Source organism: Ipomoea triloba, chromosome 9, assembly GCF_003576645.1.
Source record: "Ipomoea triloba cultivar NCNSP0323 chromosome 9, ASM357664v1".
NCBI lineage: Eukaryota > Viridiplantae > Streptophyta > Magnoliopsida > Solanales > Convolvulaceae > Ipomoea > Ipomoea triloba.
Window position 1 is genome coordinate 3529423 of NC_044924.1, and position 13027 is coordinate 3542449.

Sequence of the window (13027 nt, forward strand, 5' to 3'; positions counted from 1 at the left end):
TCTTAAATCATGAGGAGTCTAACCTCGTCAGTGGAAGCTTTAGGATATCGGCATATCTTTGGTCATTGATATTACGGAATTGTCATTGGAATAATAGATCTGCAAGTAAGGTTAGCCATTTTGTCATATACTTGACTCAAAACCTTAAATTGTATGCATATTGAGATTACTTAGCTTTGAGCTATAGGTTACCATAAACTGAATGTGCAATATATCTTGTATCCCATCAATATAGATTTTATATAGGTATTGTGCATGTTTGATTGACCAACAACAACTTTTAATCATTCATTTCAACCAAACTTCTTAGTAAGTGGTCATTAATATATGAAAATACTACTTGGACTCAAAAACCTTACTCCCGACTTTTACTCCTATTTAGATGTTTGGTAAATAGTTGTTAGCTGATAGCTAATAGCGGATTGACTTAGCTGATAGCTGTTAGTGGATTTGATTAGCGAGTTTGACCAACTGATAACATTAGCTGGTTGTAAAAATGTGTTATCCAAAATGATAGGAGGCGGGACATCAAATTAAATCATGTGTTACCAACACACAAATAACAGCCAACCCTAACTAGAACATGAGCTATTACATTTGCTGAACGCTTAACAAAAGAGAAGATAGCATCCAGTCTGGGGTGGAGACCAGACTTTTTCTAAAAATTGCCAACACTTTTTCTAATTTTTAAAGTATATGTTGAATTGTTGATTACTTCTTGTTCAAGTTTGTTCTAACGTTTATTTGAGTGTGAATAAATTGTAATAATTGATTATACTTTTGAAAAATCGGCGTTTCAATGTTCTTAATAGAAATAAAATGACTATTTTACTTTGGATGCTTATACAATACAAATATCTCAATAATTTATATATTCCGACAAATAGATCGAACTATAAGAATATTTATCATGATAATAGCTAATTAGTTAATATAGACACGTACGTCAACTACTCTATAGTGTGATGACATATTACCATTCCAAATAAGTAGTCATATTATCTTGTAATGTATCATGAATGTTAAAAATTTAAAAGACTGATTTAATAATCACAATGTTAAATTTTCAATTTTTAAATTTTGCAATAGAGGTCTATAAAATTTATTTCCCGGCAATAAACGTGTTACAAATAAATAAATAAAAACGAGTGCTTTGAGCGTAAATTGTGAGTACTGAAACGTGAATGATAACGCAACTTGCGCAATTTAATATTGCTCAACCCATCACCCACGTTACGCCATTGTACTAAAACGGCAAACGCGTTCTTATTTTAATATTTTCCACTCGTCAAATTACTTTGAACAGATAAGCTCTGACTTTTTTTTTTTTTTTCTATAAATAGCATTCGTACACAAAACTATCCATGATCCATTCATCATCACTTGCATACATTCATTATTCTGGCACTCTTGGTAAGTTTATTCATTTATTATTATTTTTTTAAGATTTCAAAGAATTCACTAGGCTAGATTATAAAGTCTTTATATTAATTTAGTTGATAGTAATTTTTTAAACAATTATTTGTTACTTTAAAGTTTCTTGAGATTGGAGAAGATGAAAGCATCACACTGCAAGGATGAGTTATTAATGGAGGAAGGGCGAAGTTTACTATACAAATTCCAAGAAGACGGTTTGCTAGTGCTACCTGTGATAGATGCGATGCAGCTCTTGGGCATAGACTACTATTTTCAAGAGCTTATCGGAGTGATTTTGGAGCGACAATATCATAAAATTAATAAATTTCTTTTTGATGAAACTGCTGATCTTTACGATATTTCACTTTGCTTTAGATTACTTAGGCAAGAAGGTTACTACATCTCCTCAGGTACTAGTTTTCATCTGACTTTATTGTTTATCGAAAATCGTTTACCAACAATAATGTTAAAATGCAATTAGAAATTAAAGAATTCTTCATGAACAATACCATGTTTAACATAACAATTTTTTTTTCCTTGGAAAGATGTTTTCACCAAGTTCACTAATGAAGAAGGAAAGTTTAAGGAGGAGCTAGGCAAAGATATAAAGGGGTTGATGGCATTGCATGAAGCATCTCATCTTTCCATACAAGGAGAAGATATTCTTGAAGAAGCTGCAAGGTTTAGTAGGGAGTCTTTGATGGCAAATATGACCAGTCTTGATGATTGTCAAGCCATTATAGTTAAGAAAACATTACAATATCCCCATCATAAGAGCTTGGCCAAGTTCACAGCCAAAACCATCATTGAAAATATGAGATTTGAAAATGAATGGGAAGCTAGCTTGGTAAATTTGGCAACTATGGATTATAGCATAACCCAATCACTTTATCAAGAAGAATTTCGTCAAATTCTGCGGTGAGTTGACTTTGAACTTTGAGTAATATTGTTGGTTTTATCTGAATTATATATATGTTAGGTCATTTATTCTAACTACTAATGAAAATTCTAGATGGTGGAAAGGACTTGGGCTAATGGATGAGTTGGCAAAAAGTCAACAGCTAAAATGGTACACTTGGACATTGGCACTCACCTTTGATCCTTCCATGTCAAGAGAAAGGGTAGAACTAACCAAGCCAATCGCCCTTGTATACATTATTGATGACATTATTGATGTTTATGCCACATTTGATCAAACCATTCAATTTGTAAACGCCATTAACAGGTAGATAATATTCATCTGATCTCTTCACTTTTTTTCGTTTGTAATTCAATTTAATCGTGAAAAACTTTTACAATGAGAACATATTTTTATGTATTCTTATATAGTTATGTATGTAGCATATATATATATATATATATATATATATATATATAAATCTGTTCAAATGTGGCCGCGCCTTCCCGTGCGATCGTTGCGGTTCACACCACTCAATGTTAGGAAATGCACCACTCAATGTTAAAAAACGCACTACAATGAAAGTACACAAAAACACCATAAAACACACCACACACCCAAATAATGCACCATAACTCCCTTGCCCCTAATGGTGCATTTGCTGACACTGTGTGGTGTATATTTGCATACTTAGTGGTGTGTTTTTTGATAATGTGTACCTAACTGTGCATATTCGTGTGGTGCATTTTCTAACACTGAGTGGTGTATATCTGTATACATAGTGGTGAGGCTACACTGCTCACAACGTTAAGGAGCGGCTACACCTGAACATGACCCTATATATATATATATCCTCGACCCATTTGACTCCCTCTGTCGCACCATTATATATATAATGGTGCAGCAGAGGGACTAAAATGGGTCGAGGATTAATAAATATCATATATGTTCTATATTGATAGTGCATCAAATATTTACTTTTAAAAGATAGGTGAAATTTATTAAATTATAATGTAATTTTATAGATGGGAAATATCTGTGGCCGAAGGATTACCCGATTACATGAAGATTTGCTTGAGTGTACTATTTGACACAACAAATGATATCAGCAACTTTATTTTGGACAAGTATGGTTGGGATCCAATTGACCATCTTAAAAAAGGGGTATAAATACTGAACAATGTTTGGTCTATGCATAATATTAAAACTCAATGGTTTACACGTTTGGATTGACGCCCTGACTATTATTATTATTATTATTATTGTCACAGTGGACAAGTTTGTGCGATGCTTATATAATAGAAGCAAAGTGGTTTGCTACCAGGAATTCGCCGACGGCTGATGAGTACTTGCAGATTGGAATTATCACTACCGGGGTTCCTATGGTTCTCATTATGTGCTTCTTCCTGCTAGGCCACGGTGCATCCACGGGAACCACAGCTATTGAAGACATTATAACTTTAGTAGGAGCAATTCTTCGCCTCCTAGATGACCTTGACGCTACTCAGGTAAAGTCGTTTGCCTGTAATTATTGTACGTACTATTAATGTTGTTTCTGACATGGATATTTATGAAATATATCTCAGGGCGAGAAGCAAGATGGAAATGATGCATCATATGTAGAGTACTACGTAAAAGAAAACCAAGATGTTTCATTAAGTGATGGAAAACAACACGTTATCAATATGGTTTCAGAACAGTGGAAGCTCCTAAACAAATTGTGCCTAACTCCAACTCCAATTCCAGCATCTTTTAGGAAAGCTTGCTTAAATATTACAAGAATGGTGCCAATGATGTACAACTATAGTGACACTCATTGTCTACCCATCCTCCAGAAGCAAATCATGTCCATGTTTTCTATAATCAATGGCGAATCTGCTGGCCTGGGAAACGACAAAGATATATAGTAAGATGAGTTATCAGATTATGCAAAGAATGACTTACAGTAAATAACTTGTTCGGTTTATAGTAATAATATGTTTAATTTACATTATCCCTCCTATCTATCAATGGTCAATTTGCATGTATGTTAGAAAATAGTGTAATGTATACATTGCTTTAAATTTTAATTGAAATCTTCAATGCAAAACTCCGATACAAATAGTGATAATCGAATATTCTTAATGTTTATATTTGTGATCATACACATATTATGAACCTGCTCTGGCACCAATTGTAATAATCACTTTATCATTATGCTAAAAATTATAGTTAATAGTGAATGTATAACTTTATTTTCTTATACTTATTTAGCAATAAGCATCGTATTTCTAGAGTAACATCTTGATAAGTATAAAAGAAAATTTAAAAAAATTGTCAAATAAATATTATTTGAAAAGCTTTCTAATAGTATTTGCATTAAAAAAAAATGTCATGGATTGCCATGCAAGCCATAATGAATTGGCCAAAATTAAGAAAAAAAATGTATTTTCAGTCTTTCAATTATTCTTTGCGGTCATTTTAGTCTCGAATTTTTTACTACTGTAATATTAACCCTAACTCTTTAAAAAAGTTGCAATTTTAACTTCTATAGCAACAAAACTATTAAATTCTATTAAAATATTATATTATACATGAATATTTTAGTGCTTTTTAATGTTTATTCTTTAATTATAATACTCTTTAATCTTGATATTTCATTTCTAAAATGAAAAAGTTGATTTTAACAGGTTAGTATAAAGAAAATAAGGATGGTGTATCACAATTGGAGAAAAATATTTTTGGGAAGAAAGTTGTCAATTATCTATTTTACAGATCAAATATCAAATCGAAAAAGTTATAAAGAATTGATAATAAAATTTTAAAATACTCTTATACTAAGTAAAATTGTAAGAGTTTTTTTTTTAAAAAGTAAAATTGTAAGAGTTAATTCTTTTTGTTTTGGTCTTACACTTATTATGCATTGAACACGTTTAGTCCACCATAAATAATTTTGATACATTTTGCCCAAATTTAATAAAAATTGGACAATTTTAGTCCTGTTCAAATTGACCTTAAGCTTCGGTGAACCTGAAGGGCATTTTTGACCTTTCTAGTGTTATTCTTCATCAACCCCTATTTCTAAGTTGGAGAAAATCCTCACCTACCCCCCTTCTCACTGTTCATTCCCCTCAAAGGGCTTCTTCTTCCAGCTTTGAATGGCGACTCGGGCTCACTGAGAACCAAAAGCCCGAACCCAAAGACCTCCCAAAGTCGTCGCCTTCGTCTTTTTCTCGAATCGTCGGAGTTTTTCCGTATGGAATTGCAAAGAATTTGGAGTTTTGAAAGTTGCAGAGGAAAATATGGAGTGGCCTACTTATTTGGATGAGTATGAAAAGCTCGTTATTCACCTGAATACTCAGGTCAAAACTCTGCTCCTATACCCTCAGTGTTGTTATTATTATTTTTTATATAAAATATACTTTTGTTATTTTTTGAAAAATAAACCAAACATGCCAAGATAATTTTTTAAAATACAACCAAACAAGAAAAGAAAATATTTTTTAAAAAATAACTCTTTTTCTATAAAATATTTTTCAAAAAATAATTTTTTAGATTTTCAAACACGCACCCTAAGCTACCAACAACTTCTGTACAATCCATATCTATGTGTTTCTTCACCGCAGAAACCGCGTTGCTGCAGAATCATGCAAGAAAATATCTGTACACTACAATAAAAGAATTGAAAAAACATCCATGGCTAGTCAATAATGTCGTCCAAAAAGTCAGAGCATCCCTACCTATAGTTTTTTAGGGGTTTATGACAGAAAAGAATTTAACTATGTTGAATCAAAATTGATATGAAGATAAAAATTGGGGGGTTATTTCTCCTGCAAAATCTGAGAAGAAAACACAAAAAAAATATCGCAGATCGCGCGACAATTCGCGCCTCGGGGGCTTGTTTCTCATGCGCCCCCTAGGGTGAATCAGAGTGGTTGCCAACATTTAACTTACTTTTTTTCTTTTTTTTTTTGGTTTCAAATGTCAGAATTTTTTTTTGTTTCCTTTTTCTTTATTTTATTTTATCTTTCCTCCCATATTCTCTTTCTTAATCACACTTACAAAATTCCTCAAAAATCACAAAATAAGGCCACTATTACGGATGCTCTAACCTCTTCCAGTTTGTGGAAGTTTTTTTCTAACTTTTTGGCTGACATTGATGAGAGTGGGCGACTTTAATGAGAAATGAGAGAGAAGAAATTGAGATAATCTATTTTTATTTAGATTTTGTTGACAAGGTAAAGCACAACTATTACTCAATGGTATGCACTTAATAAATTCTATTCATGTGTAATAGCTTGCAAACTACATAATATAAGTAAGAGATTGTAATTGTATGTACTGTTGAATTAGTTAATCATTGATGACATTGTCTGTAATGTTCAATATTCAATCTCATTTTGTGTGCTTCAACTAGGATTTTGGCCTTGTTTGGCAATTAGCGGATAGCGGATTATGTTAGTGGTTAGCGAATGACATATTGTATTAAAGGGTTTGACTAGCAGATTATATCAACTATTTGTAAAAAAAATATTTGATAAAATTAGCGGTTAACATTTAAAATGATCTAAAGGATATACATATATTATATATAATAATAATAATAATAATATTATTATTTAAATAATAATAATAATAATAATAATAATAATAATAAGGGGAGCGGTGTGGCTCTGATCCCCTTTGTTTTTCCATTTTTCCCACATCGATGAAAAAAGTGGAGATTCGAGCCTAGGAGCCTCAAGGCTACAATAGTTTAAGCCCTGCCCATCCGAATTGAGGAGCTTTAAAGGCTCCTTAATAATAACAAAATTTTTTGTGGTTATAAATAATGATTTTTGGGAAAAGAAGATTCGTTTATCAAAACGTCAATTGAAAAGGCTATCTGTTTGGAATTTTAGCGGTTGAAGCAAGTTGCTGCTCTAAATTATTGGTTTACCAAATAATTGTTTTTGCATTTTGGCTCTAGTCAAATCGTCAAATTTGACAAATTCGTTAAAATTTTAACGGATTAGTCATTTACCAAACATTTGAATTTTGTGGTGTCAAAGAACCATACAACAATATTATTTGTTTCAAGGAAAATGATAATTGGATTTATATGGAACAAAATTAAATTCTCGTTTCATGCAATGATTTTATTGAAAAGAGAAAGAGAGAATAGAAATTGTAGCCCATTTTATTTGATGAATCAAAGTGCAACTCTCTCTACTCATCTAAAAATTGCCAACAATTTTTCTAATTTTCGAAGTGCATGTTGAATTGTTGATTATCTTTTGTTCAAGTTTGTTCTACAGTTTATTTGAGTATTCAAATAAATTGTAATAATTCATTAACCTTTAAAAATCGACGTTCAATGTTTCTAATAGAAATAAAAATGACTATTTTACTTTGGATGCTTATACAATACAAATATTTCAATAAGTTATATATTCCGACAAATAGATCAAACTATTAAAATATTTCACATGATAATAGCTAATTAGTTAATAAACAAGTATGCGAACTACTATATAGTGCGATGACATATGTGTGACCATTCCAAATGAGTGGTCATATTACCTTGTAAAGCATTTGAAAAAGTATAGAATATATACTACACTGTAAAATATTATGAGTGTTAAAAAATTAAAAGACTGATTTGATAATCACAATGTAACATGTTCAATTTTCAATAGAGCGTGTATCCAATTTATTTTATTGGCCGACAATAAATGTGTTACAAAAAAAAAAAAAAAAAAAACACGAGTGCATTGTGCGTAAATGGTGAGTGCTGAAACATGAATGATAAGGCAACTTGCGTAAACGACACTATTTTCCACAATGTTACGCCACTGAACTAAAACGACAAACACGTTCTTAACCCACAAGGCAACTTGCTCTGGCTTTTTTTTTTTTTTTTTAAATTACATCTTTAATCCCTGAATTATAACCAAGTTATGATTCAGTCCCTAAATTATGACCGTATCCGAGTTTAGTTGTCTTTTAATTATGACTGGTGTGGCAAATTTGATCCCCAAAGTTAGTATATATGAACCATACTTTGACAAATAATTCAGCATACCATCTAAAAAATGAATTAACACAAATTAGTCTTAGTTAATATTTTAAAATAAAGCTACACATTAATATTTAATTGCGATGGAAATAAATTTCTAAGACTAAAGATGAAGCTTAAAATTATTTTGAAATATAAGGACGGAATAGACAAATCTCAATATACAGTGAGATATTATTGTTGTTCAAAGACTATATGGACATTATTGACACAAAACCTATATTTATTGGAGAGCGACCTCTTACCAGTTACCACCTCTCTTAACTACATCAGAATTGAGTGCCTTTAATATATAGTTGATTGTTTTGCATATGGCGAAGGATATAGATACAAACTCCCAACTCTATTCCTATTAGGGGGCGTTTGTTAGTGGAATATATTAAATTCCCATTTAATTCCCACATAATTTCGAAGGCAAGCAAAGTCTTTCATTTGGTTGGATATCAGAGAATTGTAATCTTGTGGAATTCAAATTCTCTCATTTTCATGAAATTAGAATCACATGTACCCTTGGTATTGTCAATTCCTAAGAATAAAAAAAATATTCCAATTACACATATTTTGCTTATTTAATGGTTTGATTGCACAATTTTTAAATTCAATGACCCAATTGTGTAAAAATGTAAGTCCAGTGGCCTATTTAAAACTATTTTTTAAAATAAAAAACTAATTACCTAATAATAATGCTCCACTAATTAAGAAGCATATCCCTAAAAATACTCCATTAACATCCATGTCTCTCAAATAATCTGTAATGCATGCATGCACGCACTTACTTATTCACTTTTACAGATGTAGTGAATCTAGACAATAATACTTTTTTTTGAGTACTAATCTAGACAATAATACAAATGTACGTACAATATAGAAAAAGTTAATTAACTTCTTATGCTACCTCCAAAATAGGGTGGCACGCTCTAATAATAATGGGACTAGTCAAATTATACAGTTGACTTCGTAACTACAAAATTATAAGTTCAATTTTCAACATGAGCGATTTGTTAGTCTTTTTGGTTTGAGCTAATAAACTATAGACAACCTAGATTAGTTTATCTCATTGTTCCTTTGGCGATTAAGTCACAATGCGAGGTTACCCCGTTTACATTATCAGGTAATGACTGTGATTCCTTCGTCATCCAATAATAATAATAATAATAATAATAATAATAGGACATGCATGGACTTAGTCACTTGATTCAGTAGACAATATTTGAAAAAAGAGATCAATGTTCGAAATTCGATTATGATAGTGTGAGAATTATACTTAAAGTAGATAGATCATTTGTGCGCATCAACATTGTGTTGGTCCCGGATGAGCAAGCTATAAAGTCTAGAAGGGGGGTTGAATAGACTTTATCAAATTTTCGATTCTAACTCAAAGTGAGCTGAAAAGAATTAAGGAAATAAATTTCCTTGCAGCGGAAGTCTCAAGCTTGCGTAAAATATGATTGTAGCGTTTTGTAAATTGTGTGCTCGTGTGAATAAGAGTTATGGGGTTAGTTGCACAATAATAATAATAACAGTAAAGTAAAAGTGCAAGAGAGGAATTTAAGTGGTTCGGCCAACGCAGCCTACATCCACTGTTCTCCTTTCACTCCAAGGAGCAAATCCACTATGTATTATCACCAATACAAAGTCTGGACAGAAGCAACCCGCTTCTTCCCTTCTTGGCAATCCTTGAGATAGAAAACAGTCGCACCGTCTTCCTATCCTTCACTACCTGACAATCCTTGAGATAGCGAATGGCCGCACCGTCTTCCTATCCTTCACTGCCTGACAATCCTTGAGATAGAAGATAGCCGCACCGTCTTCCTATCCTTCACTGCCTGACAATCCTTGAGATAGCGAATGGCCGCACCGTCCACCTATCCTTCACTGCCTACTCAAAACTTTCCGTCGAAAGTTGGTGTTGTTGTGTTTGTGCTGGACTAGTAAAAGAATCAAAGTGATTCTTTTATCTTTTAAGCTTAGAATATGCACACTGGAATTTTATGTCTCGAAGCTGAGTTTTTCCTCTCTTTTCTTTATGTGCATTCACTGTCTTGTATTCCCCCTTGGTATTCTCTTCTTGTATTCACTCTTGGTATCCTTGTATTCAACCTTGGTATACTTTTCTTCTAAGCCTTGGGGTTTTATATTTGGGAAGAAATATTCCCGTTGCTAATTTGACCGTTTGGCAGCAGTCCAAATCTGCCAAACAACCCACATTAATTTTTGTCTCCTTCACGTGCTTAGTGGAGTTGATAAAATATTTCCTTGTTCAAGTCTCCATACTTTACCCGTTGAAGCTCCACCTTAATTTGTATCCCATGTGCTAGCTTGATCTGAAATCCCACTTGAATCTTCCATAAAATATTCCACTCCCATAATTCCCGTATGGTGTCTTGCATGTTGATAAGAAACTTTGTCTTCATGCTTGATTTAATATTCTTTCCACTATCTTGAGCCCATCTTTCTTGAATAAAATATTCATGCCCATTCTCCATCTTTAGCTTTCTCCTGATCACTTTGAATTTTATTTGAACTCTTTCAAATAAAATATTGTCACCCATATTACCTTTTCCCATGTGACATCTTCCAAGTGTATAATTAATTCCTTAGTTGAATCTTGAACTAGCTTGAAGGATTTCTTCATACCTCTCGCAACTTCTTCTTCCAAAAGTCTTCTTGCTAGAATAATACTCATTGAACCAATTTCATCTGAGTATTTTTCGTGATTACTGTAGCCATAGTACTATTCATGTCACTGTAGCAATAGTACTATTTACCTCTCGAGTACTGTAGCAATTTCACTGTAGCATCGAGTTTTCATCTCTTGTGATCTTTCGAACCTCTCGATCGATCTCTCGAACTCTCNAACTCAAAGTGAGCTGAAAAGAATTAAGGAAATAAATTTCCTTGCAGCGGAAGTCTCAAGCTTGCGTAAAATATGATTGTAGCGTTTTGTAAATTGTGTGCTCGTGTGAATAAGAGTTATGGGGTTAGTTGCACAATAATAATAATAACAGTAAAGTAAAAGTGCAAGAGAGGAATTTAAGTGGTTCGGCCAACGCAGCCTACATCCACTGTTCTCCTTTCACTCCAAGGAGCAAATCCACTATGTATTATCACCAATACAAAGTCTGGACAGAAGCAACCCGCTTCTTCCCTTCTTGGCAATCCTTGAGATAGAAAACAGTCGCACCGTCTTCCTATCCTTCACTACCTGACAATCCTTGAGATAGCGAATGGCCGCACCGTCTTCCTATCCTTCACTGCCTGACAATCCTTGAGATAGAAGATAGCCGCACCGTCTTCCTATCCTTCACTGCCTGACAATCCTTGAGATAGCGAATGGCCGCACCGTCCACCTATCCTTCACTGCCTACTCAAAACTTTCCGTCGAAAGTTGGTGTTGTTGTGTTTGTGCTGGACTAGTAAAAGAATCAAAGTGATTCTTTTATCTTTTAAGCTTAGAATATGCACACTGGAATTTTATGTCTCGAAGCTGAGTTTTTCCTCTCTTTTCTTTATGTGCATTCACTGTCTTGTATTCCCCCTTGGTATTCTCTTCTTGTATTCACTCTTGGTATCCTTGTATTCAACCTTGGTATACTTTTCTTCTAAGCCTTGGGGTTTTATATTTGGGAAGAAATATTCCCGTTGCTAATTTGACCGTTTGGCAGCAGTCCAAATCTGCCAAACAACCCACATTAATTTTTGTCTCCTTCACGTGCTTAGTGGAGTTGATAAAATATTTCCTTGTTCAAGTCTCCATACTTTACCCGTTGAAGCTCCACCTTAATTTGTATCCCATGTGCTAGCTTGATCTGAAATCCCACTTGAATCTTCCATAAAATATTCCACTCCCATAATTCCCGTATGGTGTCTTGCATGTTGATAAGAAACTTTGTCTTCATGCTTGATTTAATATTCTTTCCACTATCTTGAGCCCATCTTTCTTGAATAAAATATTCATGCCCATTCTCCATCTTTAGCTTTCTCCTGATCACTTTGAATTTTATTTGAACTCTTTCAAATAAAATATTGTCACCCATATTACCTTTTCCCATGTGACATCTTCCAAGTGTATAATTAATTCCTTAGTTGAATCTTGAACTAGCTTGAAGGATTTCTTCATACCTCTCGCAACTTCTTCTTCCAAAAGTCTTCTTGCTAGAATAATACTCATTGAACCAATTTCATCTGAGTATTTTTCGTGATTACTGTAGCCATAGTACTATTCATGTCACTGTAGCAATAGTACTATTTACCTCTCGAGTACTGTAGCAATTTCACTGTAGCATCGAGTTTTCATCTCTTGTGATCTTTCGAACCTCTCGATCAATCTCTCGAACTCTCGAAGTCACTATAGCAATAGTACTGTAGCAGATCACTGTAGCGATTCACTGTAGCATCGCGTTTTTTATCTCTCGCGGATGACTTGATCTCTCGAGGATCTCTCGAACTTCTCTTGATCTCTCGAAGGTATTGTAGCAAAATCACTGTAGCATCGCACTGTAGCAAAAGCACTATTGAAGATCACTGTAGTAATTCACTGTAGCATCGCGTTTTCATCCCTTGTGATCTCTCGAACTCTCGATCTATCTCTCGACCTCTCGAAGTCACTGTAGCATCTCTCGAAGTACTGTAGCAGCGCGAACTTGATGTCTTGCAACCATTTTAATCTACCTCTC

The 13027-nt window shown here is 33.4% G+C and overlaps 1 protein-coding gene across 1 annotated transcript; it reads left to right on the top strand.

Moving 5' to 3' along the window:
• Window positions 1-1380: 1380 nt before the first annotated feature.
• On the top strand, window positions 1381-4444 carry LOC116029232 ((3S,6E)-nerolidol synthase 1-like). The gene is made up of 7 exons (XM_031271141.1): window positions 1381-1413; window positions 1537-1826; window positions 1962-2334; window positions 2429-2641; window positions 3340-3478; window positions 3586-3822; window positions 3901-4444. The coding sequence occupies exons 2-7, from the start codon at window positions 1556-1558 to the stop codon at window positions 4219-4221; spliced, it is 1554 nt and encodes a 517-aa protein (XP_031127001.1). The 5' UTR covers window positions 1381-1413; window positions 1537-1555; the 3' UTR covers window positions 4222-4444.
• The last annotated feature ends 8583 nt before the right edge of the window (window positions 4445-13027 follow it).

Coding starts and splice junctions, on each gene's coding strand:
- LOC116029232 (XM_031271141.1), top strand. CDS start 1,556: ATGAAAGCATCACACTGCAAGGATGAGTTATTAATGGAGGAAGGGCGA. Junction 2,335..2,428: donor GAATTTCGTCAAATTCTGCG/GTGAGTTGACTT, acceptor TGAAAATTCTAG/ATGGTGGAAAGGACTTGGGC. Junction 2,642..3,339: donor TTTGTAAACGCCATTAACAG/GTAGATAATATT, acceptor GTAATTTTATAG/ATGGGAAATATCTGTGGCCG.